Genomic DNA, 12,554 nt, shown 5'->3' with positions numbered 1-12,554 from the left:
GAGTTACCAAACCATCTGCTTCTGCCATAGTATCAGTCTTTTTTATTGCGTGTCCAAAAGCTTAATGTTATTGTTTGCTGGTACTGACGCCAACAGGTTTTCCATTATGGATGTTTCTAACTGCGCAGTTCACATTTCCTAAAAATATATATTTTTTAAACCTGCAGCTAAAATGAAAGGATAATGAAATAATGACCATAAACATAGGAAAACCGTCTCTCTTTTTCAGTGTTACAGATGTGTGGATTTGGGGTATATTTAGGTCACGATTCTGCCAGATTGACCTCAGTTCTGTGTCCTTGTGTGAGCAAAAGAGAGAAAGAGGCCGAATCGACAGAAAGACAGGGATTGAGTTTCCATTTGACCATGGCTCCAGTTTAGGAAGTTAAAACGCAGGATTTCCAAAAAGAAGTTGCTTGGAAACTAATGTACGGTAATTACTTCTGTTGAAAGCTTGCATACATATTAGACTTGATTTAGCACTAATTTAGCATTCATTTCACAAATAACTTTCCAGTGCACCTAGAGCTTGAATAACTTTGCAGTGTTTTTAAAGTTGACTTGGCTATGTTTGATGTGCTTAAAGAAATAGTTCACCCAAATATAGAAATGGGGACTTTTGCTCCGGGTATTTATAGGAACTAGCCACCGGGGCGGTCCTCCGAGAACTAAACATTTTCCTGGTTGCATTCACACCGCCTGTAGGAACTCTGAAGTAACATAAGCAGCCACTTATATCCTGCCACTCCGGTTGTTGTGCGGGACTTTTATTTTGACAGTGGACTTTTACTGAGAACAACAGAGCCTGAGCACACAGTGCTCCCATTCGCCGTCTGCATTAGTTTATGATCTGTTTAACTGTCCTATCTAAAATGTTATTAGATAGAACTATTAAAGGGGTGGTTGATTATGATTTCACTTTTCTAACTGTAGTTAGTGTGTAATGTTGCTGTTTGAGCATAAACAACATCTGCAAAGTTACGACACTCAAAGTTCAAAGCAAAGGGAGATATTTTCTTTTACAGAAATCGCTTTTTAAGGACTACAACAAACAACTGATAGGGACTACACCAGGTTAGTGAAATCACAGACCCTAATATTTGCATAAACCCCGCCCCCGGGATCGCGATTTATAGATTATCATGACATATTACATGTCTAATGAATATGCTAATCAATTACTAGAAGATAGTTAACTCCACATCAGCTACATAAATTCATAAACTAACCATTCAGAAACATCCTGTTGCTTTCTTCAAGTTTCCACTCCGGTGTGAACATAAAAGGCAGAACAGTTTCTGACATTTTAGTACGTGTCTGTGTGAGATAATGGAGCTAACACACACAAGCTAAGCATAAATACGTCGGTCCATCTATAGTTGTTTTCTGTGTTCATGGAGTTATCGTGGAGTAAATATAGGCTATAAACTGTGTGTTTTCACTGCTTTTTAAAAATGGCGGATGCCAGTGTTTCGCACACGTTCGGCCTATCAACATACATTTACGTCACTGGTAGTTCCTATTGTGCTGGGTTAGACCCTATTCTGAAGGAGCAAAATGAGTCGTTCCTATAACTAAAATCGTTCCTAGTTCCTGCGCTGCGAACACACCGAAAATCAGATACTTCCACCAATAGTTATAGGAACTATGAAAATGTTCCTCCGGTGCGAAAACCTGTATGTCACTATTTACCCTTATGTATTTACCTCAATACTACTGACTTTCTTTTTCCCCCATGAAAGTAGCATGACTTGTGCAAAATATTCCAAGTCCTCTGAAATACATTAGCATTGTGTGAGGAACAGGCTGGAACAAGTCATTATTCAATGAAAATCATAAAGAAATCAATTTTGTGGTCTTGAATATATTAAAAAAATGGCACACACAAGGTGTGGTTTGCCAGGTTTGACATCCATTTGCTCTTGCATGTTTCGTAACTGAACGTGATGGGCCACGTGGATATGAATTTAGTGTTATGACATTTGAGATCTACACCGGAGGCAACATTTTAACCAGTTTTCAGATTAAATTTAAATCTGTTTGTCTATTCCTCACACAAAGCTATTGTATGGCTTCGGAAAGTCTTGCAATAAAGTGCACAGTCTTTTTTGGAGCTGTTTTGGTCATTTGTGGAGCTTAGAAGTGTCAATTTACATTCAATTTTGTTTTGTATTTGCAAGAACATCTTGTACATTCTACTAAACTTCATTTTCTGTTCCACACACACACACACACACACACACACACACACACACACACACACACACACACACACACACACACACACACACACACACAAAGAGCCATACAAGTTTGGAACAGCATGACGGTAAGTAAATGATGACAGCATTTTTGGATGAACTTTCTCTTAGTTCTCTTAATGTTTTCTGTAGCCTTTCAGCTTTTCATTTCGCCAACAGCAAAGAAACACAATAATCTCAAGCCAAATCATATACAATCATCAGAAGTCAAAGCAGATTATTGCTGCTTTGTAACTGAATTCTACAGTGTTAATGAAACATCCTTTGCGTTGCACCTATTTTGACCTCAGCTCCTGTGAGTATTAGGTAAATTGGCGTAAACGAAGCTTGTCTGTTTATTTGTGCTTGTTTACCAGAGCTACCGAGTAAAGTCATGCTGTTTGCTATCTCTGGCTGCCTTCCCTATTGCCCTGCAAGTGTAAACAGAATTTTGCATTAAAGCTGGGCAGCTTTTCTTGCACAGATGGCAAATTCTTTGCAGAACATCACTGTGAGTAGCACAGATTTCTGGGTAAATATCGAGGATTCTGGGAGCGAACTTGTGCGCAAGGAATGAAAACTTCTGAAAAAGGATTTGGTATTCTCTCATGTTTTATATGTTGGCTGTCCATGAATTTTTGATGATGCTAGTTAGAGCTTAAACATTGTAGTTTGGAGCCGCGCACCGGCCAGCTTCTTAGTGCATTCATTTTATAGCCAGTTTCTGTTCTGTTATGGAGGAAGCATGAATTGTTGGTCCCGCAGACATGTCAGAAATCAATTACCTTCACTCAAAAAAGTGTTTCAGCTCTGGGCATGAATGAGGAAAATGTTCACTACAAAATGTTGTAGTGGATAATGAGTCTAATTTGGAAAGTCAAGTCTCAAGTCATTTTTTTTGTGACTTGAGTGCAACTCGACTGCCATTCTATGTCCTTTCTGTCCCATTTAGCCTTTTTCTGAGTGGTTCCTCTATCATTTATTACAGGAAGTTGGCTGTGACAGACAACTGGGAAGCAATGCTAAAGAGGACAACTGTGGCGTGTGCGCTGGAGACGGTTCCACCTGCCGACTGGTCCGAGGCCAGGCACTGCCCCACGTCTCACCTGAAGAACGTAGGTACACACATACATAAGCACATTCTTCTTTGCTGGTTTTGTTTATGGAGAATTGCTTTGTTTGTTGATCTCAGAGACATTTGGACTGGGATTGGTTATAAAGCTAGTGTTTGAGTTTTGATTTTTAAAGCATTTTTGGTCATAAATTGTACATGCTTCTAGGAATGCACATTCCAACCATCCATCCATCCAAAAAAGTAAACAAATTAAATATTACTATTTTAATATCCCACTGCAAAAAATCCAAACTCAGAGAAGATGAAGAGATGAGTTCATGCGGAGCAGCATTTACTGTGAACTGATCCAATGTGACACACTGAAAGTATCACAGTAACACGCTTCACTCTGAAACACACAGCGCATATACTGTATTAATTTAAGTATTCCTTTGTCATTTGATAATTACAATGAGCCATATAACGATTTTGGTTTTATTCCAATGAACCATGCAACTCTACATGATTCTGAATGTTAGAATGAGTCATTGGACCACCCCCCCCCCCCCCCCTTTTTTTAAGCTTATTGCTGTATCAAATCAAATAATCCTAAAGGTTCAGAAACACTAAAGCCATAAACCGTTGTGTTTTAGGCAGTCTTACATTCCCTGTGGTCTTCGGCTAGTGCAAGCATTGGCAGCTTTATTAGCCTGCTTAATTTATGTGATTGCCAGCAGTCGGATTGTTTGCATTCTGGGACTGAAGATAGAGTTATTGATTCCCTTTAAAGCATGTGAGGGATTCTCAGTCCATTTGTGAGAAATAACACACTTCATGCTGTGGCTTTTGCTTGTAAATAGCTAGTTGTCATTTCTTTAAGATTATTACCCAAATACTCAGTTTGTGTTTCTGTCTGCCGGGCGAGTATTTGGTTTTTAGGCGGGACGCCATTGCTGAAATCATGTCTGTTTAAAAATATCAAATACCCAAACTGTTTTATGTAACAACCACACCCCAAATTAATTAAGACAGCTATTTTTTTTTCTTTCTGCACGCTGTACGGCTGAATGTTGCCTTTAAAACATGGCAGCCTGAGGAGCACAAGGCTATTTCTGTGGCACTTTACAGTGTTCTTGCCTTGAGTTTTATGTTGTTTTTGGTAAGATTCTGCAGTGTCTTGTGTTTGATGGCTGCCGAGGATTTTTCCTCATCCAAAAATTCCTTTGTCTTACAGCAATGTGCTCAAACGGCTCTGATTACGGCTCTGTTCCAAAACTTAACACGCCGCGTAGGCTGCATTTTTAGGCACCGTAAGCACACTCACCGCGCAAAGGCTGTTCCAAAGCGTAGGTAGCATGACTATGCTGCCTTCTAAGATACCTCTGGCAGCATCACATGTATCCTCTGAGGGAAACTGGATTGCTAGATGGATGACACGAGACAAATTAATTATAAATATACACTACCGTTCAAAAGTTTTGGAGTCTTTACATTACAAGTCTCTTATGCTCACCAAGGCTACATTTGTTTGATTTAAAAAATACAGTAAAAACAGTACTATTGTGATATAATATAACATTTTACAATATATGTTTTATATTTGAATATATTTTAAAATGTAATTTATTCTTTTGATGGCGAAGCTGAATTTTCAGCAGCCATTACTTCATTCTTCAGAAGGGTTTTTTCATGCATTGAAATGCTTTGATACCCGCTGATAGTCGGCTGCTTTAAAACACTCCTGTGAGTGTTTAAGCGCTCTTTGAAGAGCGTCAAATGTTTGTACAGCAATCTATGTACAGCATGATTTTACAGCTTTGAGCTTTGTAGCCAATCACTATCTGTTTAGCTTGTGAACGCAAAGGCCAATCAGATGCGTTTAAGTGTTTAATCCGCTCAAAATGGCTGGTTTTTTTGCTCAGCACAAGTTCTGCACGCTCACAAATCCTTTTATTATAACCAACAATGTATAAACACAAAGTCAATAAGAGATTCATTGCTCAGCGTAGACCGCTTCATTGATTATAACGCGAGTTTTCTCAACAGTGCAGCTTTACCTCACGTTGTAATTGACAGCTTCAGTAATGGCAGGGATCTTTGCTCGCTAATAATATGTGTTTTTCATGCTGCGAACTACACATTGCAACGTTTCTGGATTGACAGCCATATTTAAACACACAATTGAATCAGATTGACACAGATAACCATAGAAATGGACAAAACAAAACAATCTGATACTGTGTCAAATGATCTATGCATTCAGTCTTAGATTGTTTCAAGTCAGTCACTCTGTGACTTTTTATGTATACGTTTATGGATTTTTAAAGATAAAATAGTTATTTCATGATAGTACATTGTTTCATGATCTTCACCGACAGTGATTCCTTTTTATTTCATGAATAAATAGGGTAAGTTAATATTACAAACTGTTTATTTGCAGGAATTGAGGAATATTAGGCTGGAGTCACTTTAAGAGCTGCACGGATTCAGTATATACTGACACACACGTGGGTTTTATTTCTCAACTGTTCACGCTCACTTAAGCCATAACCGACTATGTTTACTAGGTTACTCGCCAAGATGTGCATTTTTATATAATGTTGTTTGAATTTGTCTGTTCAAGCGCAGTAAGAATAGCCTGGGAAAACCCTGACGAACTTCCGGCAAATTTGAGATTTGATCTGCAAGTCCATGTGGCCAAGAGCACATTCAAGCCCATTTTTCTAATTTTTCCAAATCGAGGCACCAATCACAAACGTTGAGGCGGGCTTTACACGATGACGATCGCTCTGATTGGTTTTAGGTCTATCCAATTGCGCCCAGAGGCATTTGAGCGACGTCCGTTGGTGACGCCCCTTTGGAAATGGGCTGAGAATGAACCTTCCACAGACCCACTCTCAGTTACAACTGAGAAGGGTCTGGTGTCAACCAGGCTACAATAAGACACACACAAAACTTCTCACTCATCCAGTACCAAATTGAGTTCTCTTTCGCGTCTTGCACTTGAATATTTAAATTGGCAGGGCTTAAAAACACTTTCTTGACAATGCAAATTTCATTTTGTTTTGTCAAGTATTGAATTTTTTTCTACAGAGAAAAAAATGTTGGATTATGCAACAGACATTTTACAACTCAGTGCCTTCATGCAGTTAGTTAATCAAAACCATCAGTGTCTGTCTTTTTCATGCTACAGTACGTAGCCAATATGCTGATAAAAAAGAAATACATATCTATCATCTTTAATTTTGAGTTACGTCATAGATCATTTCAAATATGTTTTATTTCGGTTGATGCTGCCTGAGAAAGCGTTTTGACTGGAAATAGAAAGCAATGCAGCTTACTAGGTTTTGGAACAGAACCTGAGTGACTGGAACTTTTCTCCTAACCAAGTCATTTTCACACAATCATGCTATTCATTTTCAAAGCCTGTTAAACCAAAAACGAGGTAATTCGATCCAAACAAGTTATGCATTCTTTAATAAAAGCCGTCTCACTAATAATTCACATGCGTGGCACTGACACGTATGGCTTCTCGTAAGTCGTAGAGCCGTCATGAGGTCTCCAGATGGAAGTCCGGTGATCGGATAGGTCATTCCCCAAAAGACTTCAATCCGGGCTGGATGACTGTCAGGATTCCAGAGCATCACATGGATCTGTGAATATTAAAATGCAATAAAGCTCCTAATGAGCCTCTGGCTCTTATAATTCATTCCTTTTACTCGGCAGTGACTCATTTCTGCATTTTTTAAAGGAGAGCGATAGAAACACAGATGCATTGTGGGAACGTTTGTGTGATTTTTAATTTCACTCGCGGGTCGATGCATCTTTGTGGAGCAGTTAGCCACATTAGATTACTTTTTTCTCCATCGTTATGAACAAATTTGAAGTCACACTTGCATGGTTGGGTTATTTTTAAAGCGAGGGCAATTACGTCTTGGTTTTTTTTATTGGTATTTTTGAAACACAGCATTGTTTGGGCATTTTTTACCCTGTTTACAACTGACTGGTGTCTGAAACTTTTTTCATTATAGCAATAAATTCCAGTACTTTCTATATATGTTTCCAAAAGTAAATATTTTGGGGCTCCCATGATGTTGGCGCATTTCCAAGCCCTATAATTGCTGGATGCGGTGAGCATTGCCGAGCGAGGGGAAAAACACCTCTTTTCCTACATCAATTCAGGCTAATGCAATAAACGGCATTAGCACTTTGCATCTACACAAGCCACTCTCTTTATATTTGACCCTAAAGTGTCTCAGTTAAAGACGTTATTAAGGAAGCTACTTTGAAAGCTGTAGCTTGCCAGGCTACAAGCTAAGGCTGTTTGCTACTTTAAAAAAAACAAAAACACACCTTACTAATTTATTTATTTGTCAATAAAAATCTCCAAGCACTATAATACATGCATAACATTTTTGTAATTAATTTAATTTTCTTTGAAAATCATGAACATTCCCACCACATCTCAAATGAGCTGTGTTTTTTTAAAAGCGTTCTGTGGTGCGAATGACAGTGATAGAAATTACATTTTAAACATTTTTATAATAAAATAGCGGATTCCTTTGCCTTTTTGTTATTAATTTCATAGCAAGCATGTTATGAATTTATATTTTATAGGTAATAATTCATATTTTTTTATCATGCATTTTCATATTTTTAAGATTTGTCAAGGCATGATTATCCATTTTTTCACTTGAGCAAGATCCCGGTTATTTAAAATGGCTCATTCCTTTGCCTTGTTGTGGATCATTTACATGTCATGTATTTAGCCATACAGTAGTATGCACGTTTTAATTGAAAATTCCTTATGGAAATTAAGACATTATTGTAATGTGTCCAATGTGAAATTGAATTTTATGTAACTTTGTGCATATTTTTATCAAATTACAGCTTGTAATTTTACTCTGTGTGCGAGTGAGATTTACATTGATTTTTCATTGTTTTCTATATACGTCTCATATTTTATATCAAACATGCTCTTTCATAAACAAGCAGAGTTGTGATACAACTTTACTGGGGGGAGAATGTTTAATGCCACAAATGAGTGACAGTCATCATTTTGTTAAGGTAAATATAATAATAATATTGCATTCATAGTCGAACATATTTATTTTTATCATGCATGGTCATATTTTAAGACACCCCCCTATCCCCACCGAGCATGGCGCTTGTAGGGAAAATTCTTTTTTTTCTAAAGAGAGAAAATTATTTCATTATTTACTCATTCTTATGTTGTTCCAAACCAGTTCCCAAAATAATCTCCCTTTTTGTTCTACCACAGGTTTGGGAAAACATGAGTGGGGTTACTAATGACAGAATTTTAATTTCATGGGGAACTATTCCTTTGCTCCAGGGGATTATCCCTGTAATAAGTCTCTGTTTATAAGACATCTAAATAAAGAATAAAAAAGTAGTAGAGATGAGTAACTGGAGAGATTTCCTGTATTCCACCCCATTCTCTCCATTACCCCCATTACGCTTGCTTTTACAGGACGCTCTCAATCCAACCATAACTGAAAGCACTCAGGCTGCTCTCTGTTGTGGTTTTCTGTTTACTGAGCTGGAAATTGGTGGGTTTTCTTTTTTTCAGCAGTACACTGGGAAGCCACAAATGTTTTTTTATGGAGAGAGGTTGAACACATTAAGCGTGTCAGAGTTGCAGTGTTTGTGTGTTTGCAACTCATTTACTCTCAAATGTAATGACTGTATTTATGCGCACAATGGATACTGACATGAGCTGTGAGGGATGCTGTATTTCCGATCCGTGTTTGGAGTGAAACACTGCATAGTTCACTTACTGCATACTGTATGTCATTCAACACTAGAATTTTGGGTTATCGCATAAAAAAACTCTGGATGGAAACGGCAAGATGCGCATACATTAAAAAAATGTGCTCCATTGAGGCAAATAATTTTTTATTCAATAAACTAGTGCTGGGCGATATGGCCAAAAACATTACCAATATGAAACATTTCATATCAGTGGATATCTATAATTATACAATAAATGTCAAATCTTTATTCCTTTCAAGTTTAAAGCTACACTGTGTAACTTTTTTAGTTTATTCTTAGCTAAAAACACTTAGTTCTTTCAAAAATATATGTGCTCATTAATGTATATATACTTCGTTCAAGTAATAAAGTATTCTTGTGAGTGTATAATATGCCATTGAAAATACATACGGGTGAGGGGTTCGAATGTCGGTCGCCATGTTGCCCCTCCATCTTGAAAGTACATTAGCCAAAGAGGGACATACCCGTTAATTCAAGCTTCGCCTTTCGCGTCTCCGCAATTCACTGGGACCGGCCCTGTTTTTATTTTTTCCTTTCCCTCTACCTCTCCCTCGCACCTCCGTCACATCAACTGATCTCTGCTCACGGAGAAAATGATATAGCCTACAATTTAAACTTTGCCTTACGCTAGTGATGTCGTACAGAATAACGATAGCACTGATAAAAGTTACTTTACTAAGATTAGCTTGCATTCGTCTGGGAACCTGATAGCTGATGTTAGCAATGAAATGGTAAAAAAAATAACGAAAACATAAAACTATTATTCATTTTACATAGATGTCATAACCTATATGGTAACTGACAAATTAAATTACTGCAAATTATAATAGTTTTCTAAAGTAACCTCATCACTTGAAGGAATACTCATGGACGAGGTCGAACTGGAAGCCATGTTAATCTTGGACTACATTGGCCACCGTAGGAGTTAAAACGAAATCGGAATTGAGAGGAACAGAAACTAATATTCGCTGGATGGTCATATACCTTTTCACCGCTAGATGGGGGTAAAAATCACACAGTGTAGCTTTAAAGACAGATTTTTGCTCCTATAAGTGAAAGTTGTAGAAACCAGGCCGTTATTTGTGGTTTTAATCTACTCTTTATTGTCAGAACATGAAAAACACTTCACTTTTTTGAATTCTTTACACCTTCCCAGTCATTTTTCTTTAACAAAATAAATATCTTAATTGACAAATGAATTTCTTAGTTTCTGCATGTGCTAACGGGTGATATTATTTCAAGTCTGACATTGCTGGCACATTGCTTTGCACAGTTCGCAGTGCAAGTGACAGTATTTTTAATATTACACGTTTTGTCTCTTAAATACACATTTGGCAGTAGCTTGAGTTTGGATGCAGATGCAAATTTATGCTCATTAACAAAAACAGTAAAGATTTTAACAATCTAATTTTTATGCGGTAAAATTTAAATATTCTGTCTGTTTGAGTTTTATTAAAATGCCATAGATCATTATGAATATCCCACACATCTGCCACAATACCATGTTGCAGTTAGGATGCAGTCACTGTATTATGTGTTGTTTTAATGAGTCTCTGGTTCTGCAGCCATGAAGACGGTGATGGAAGTGCCGATGGGCAGCAGAGGCCTAAGAATCACAGCCAAGGGACCGGACATGATTGGTGAGATTATGCATGTTAACTTTATACAAAGATCTGTGGTGTTTCACAGCTTCTGGTTCTAATTCTTCACTCGTCATGAAACTATCACGTATGAAGTCTCGACTTAATCCGGCGGCTAGAAGCCATTTTACACTTGTCAAAGGCCGGAAAGGATTTCGTTGGAGAATCAACATTAACAAATGAATGAATCCAGCTTTCTCCCACAGGGCCGAAGCCTTAGAGTCCACTTATAATTGTGTCTCGCAGTGCTTCGAGAGATAGCAAGATGACATTCAGCTGTCAAGGAGGTGCTCGTTTTTTTCACTCTCTTTAGCTTTTGTTCCAGAGAGAATTTCTGATATCTGAAAGTTAACACCATTAATCTCTCGAATGACAAATCCGGTTTGATCCTAAAATCAGTTGAAATATGAGAAATTATATTTATCCTTAAGAAAGTGAAGCGCCTTATTTGTTTTGTTTTTTTATCATTTATTTTATACTTTTTTTATTTCAGTGTTATTTTAGTTTTTTTTTATTATAGTTTTATTAATATTTTGAATCAGCTTTTATTTTTATATTTTTAGTTTTCATGTTAATTTTAGTCATTTCATTATGTGCTTTTGTCATTTTATTAGTTTATGTTTTTTAAAAATTGCTTTTTATGTTTAATTTATTTTATTTTTAGTTATTTATCAGTTTTAGTTTTAGTGTGATTGATATCCAGTTAATAATTGTAGTGCTTCAACTTCAACTTATTTCAGTTTATTGCAAATGCAACATTTCTAATTTTCATTTAGATAATTTTTTCCAACTAATATCTATATTTTATTTTATTTTGTCTTTATTTCAATTAACATAAATGTTTTTAACCCTGATTTATTTATTTATTTATTTGTGAATTGCATTGTAACATTATTTCAGCGTTTCCCATTCATTATCCAGTCCCGTAAACCTGTAAAACCTTGTAAACCTGTTTTCAGAGCAGTTTTCCACCAAAATAAAATGCCTGCGGACCCTCCTCAGAGGGACAGAGGTCCGCCCACCACAGTCTCACAAAATCCTATCGGAAACACTAATGATGACTGAAGAATTGGGCTTAGTTTTTTTAATGCCAATACAATAAACATTTTTAATTTAGTTTTGTTTATTTTGGGGTTAAATACAATCCAAAAGTTTCTTTGAAAGGCTTTATGAGATTCATCCACATTTAAGCAGTACTTTATAAAGAATATACTATATTTGATTAAATATATTATATTTCAATAGGATTATACTATTATATTATAAATTCATTTAGTTATTTGGGATAACTTTCCCTGCATACTTACGCAAAATCAAACCTTCGATGAAAGTCTTTCCTCTCACATTGTCATTTGTGTTGTTTTATTTTGTATATTTCTCTTACATTTGGGCATTTTAATCAATTTGTAACATCTTCGCCTCTCTCAGAAAGTTGTCACAGGTCATCAGAGGTATTTCCAAAGAGTTCTTCCAACATCTGCAATATAGTCTGAAGTCTGAACTTCACAATGCCTCCACATTGACACGGCCAAACTCTATTTGACACAGTCGCCTGGTGTAGTAGCACAGTGTGGGAATGCATATGGATTTTATATATCTACTGTATCTAGCCTGAAAGACCGAAAAAGAAAAAGAGAAAAGAGATTTCCTATTACCTGAGTTGGACAAATGCTAAGAGGTTTGAGGGAACTTTAGGATAGAGCAGAAGAATGAAGTGTTCATGCAGGCTAATTTGAGGTGGCTGAAAGCCCAGTACGATGGAGACAGAGCCAGTAATCTAGCAGACTTCCATAACGGACACGCGGAGCATGCTGAAGTCCAATCCCA

The 12,554-nt window shown here is 36.9% G+C and overlaps 1 protein-coding gene across 1 annotated transcript in view; it reads left to right on the top strand.

Annotated features, from left to right (window-relative positions):
- Nucleotides 1-12,554, top strand: part of adamtsl3 (ADAMTS-like 3) — a 153,545-nt gene that overhangs the window by 85,988 nt on the left and 55,003 nt on the right. The window contains exons 7-8 of the mRNA XM_079638219.1: nt 3,229-3,355; nt 10,653-10,727. Coding sequence (XP_079494345.1) covers nt 3,229-3,355; nt 10,653-10,727 — 202 coding nt within the window. The remainder of the gene's footprint in view (nt 1-3,228; nt 3,356-10,652; nt 10,728-12,554) is intronic.

Source organism: Phoxinus phoxinus, assembly GCF_949152265.1.
Source record: "Phoxinus phoxinus genome assembly, chromosome: 2".
NCBI classification, from domain to species: Eukaryota; Metazoa; Chordata; class Actinopteri; order Cypriniformes; family Leuciscidae; genus Phoxinus; species Phoxinus phoxinus.
The sequence above is the reverse complement of the archived record's forward strand: the minus strand, read 5'-3'. Positions and strand labels throughout refer to the sequence as shown.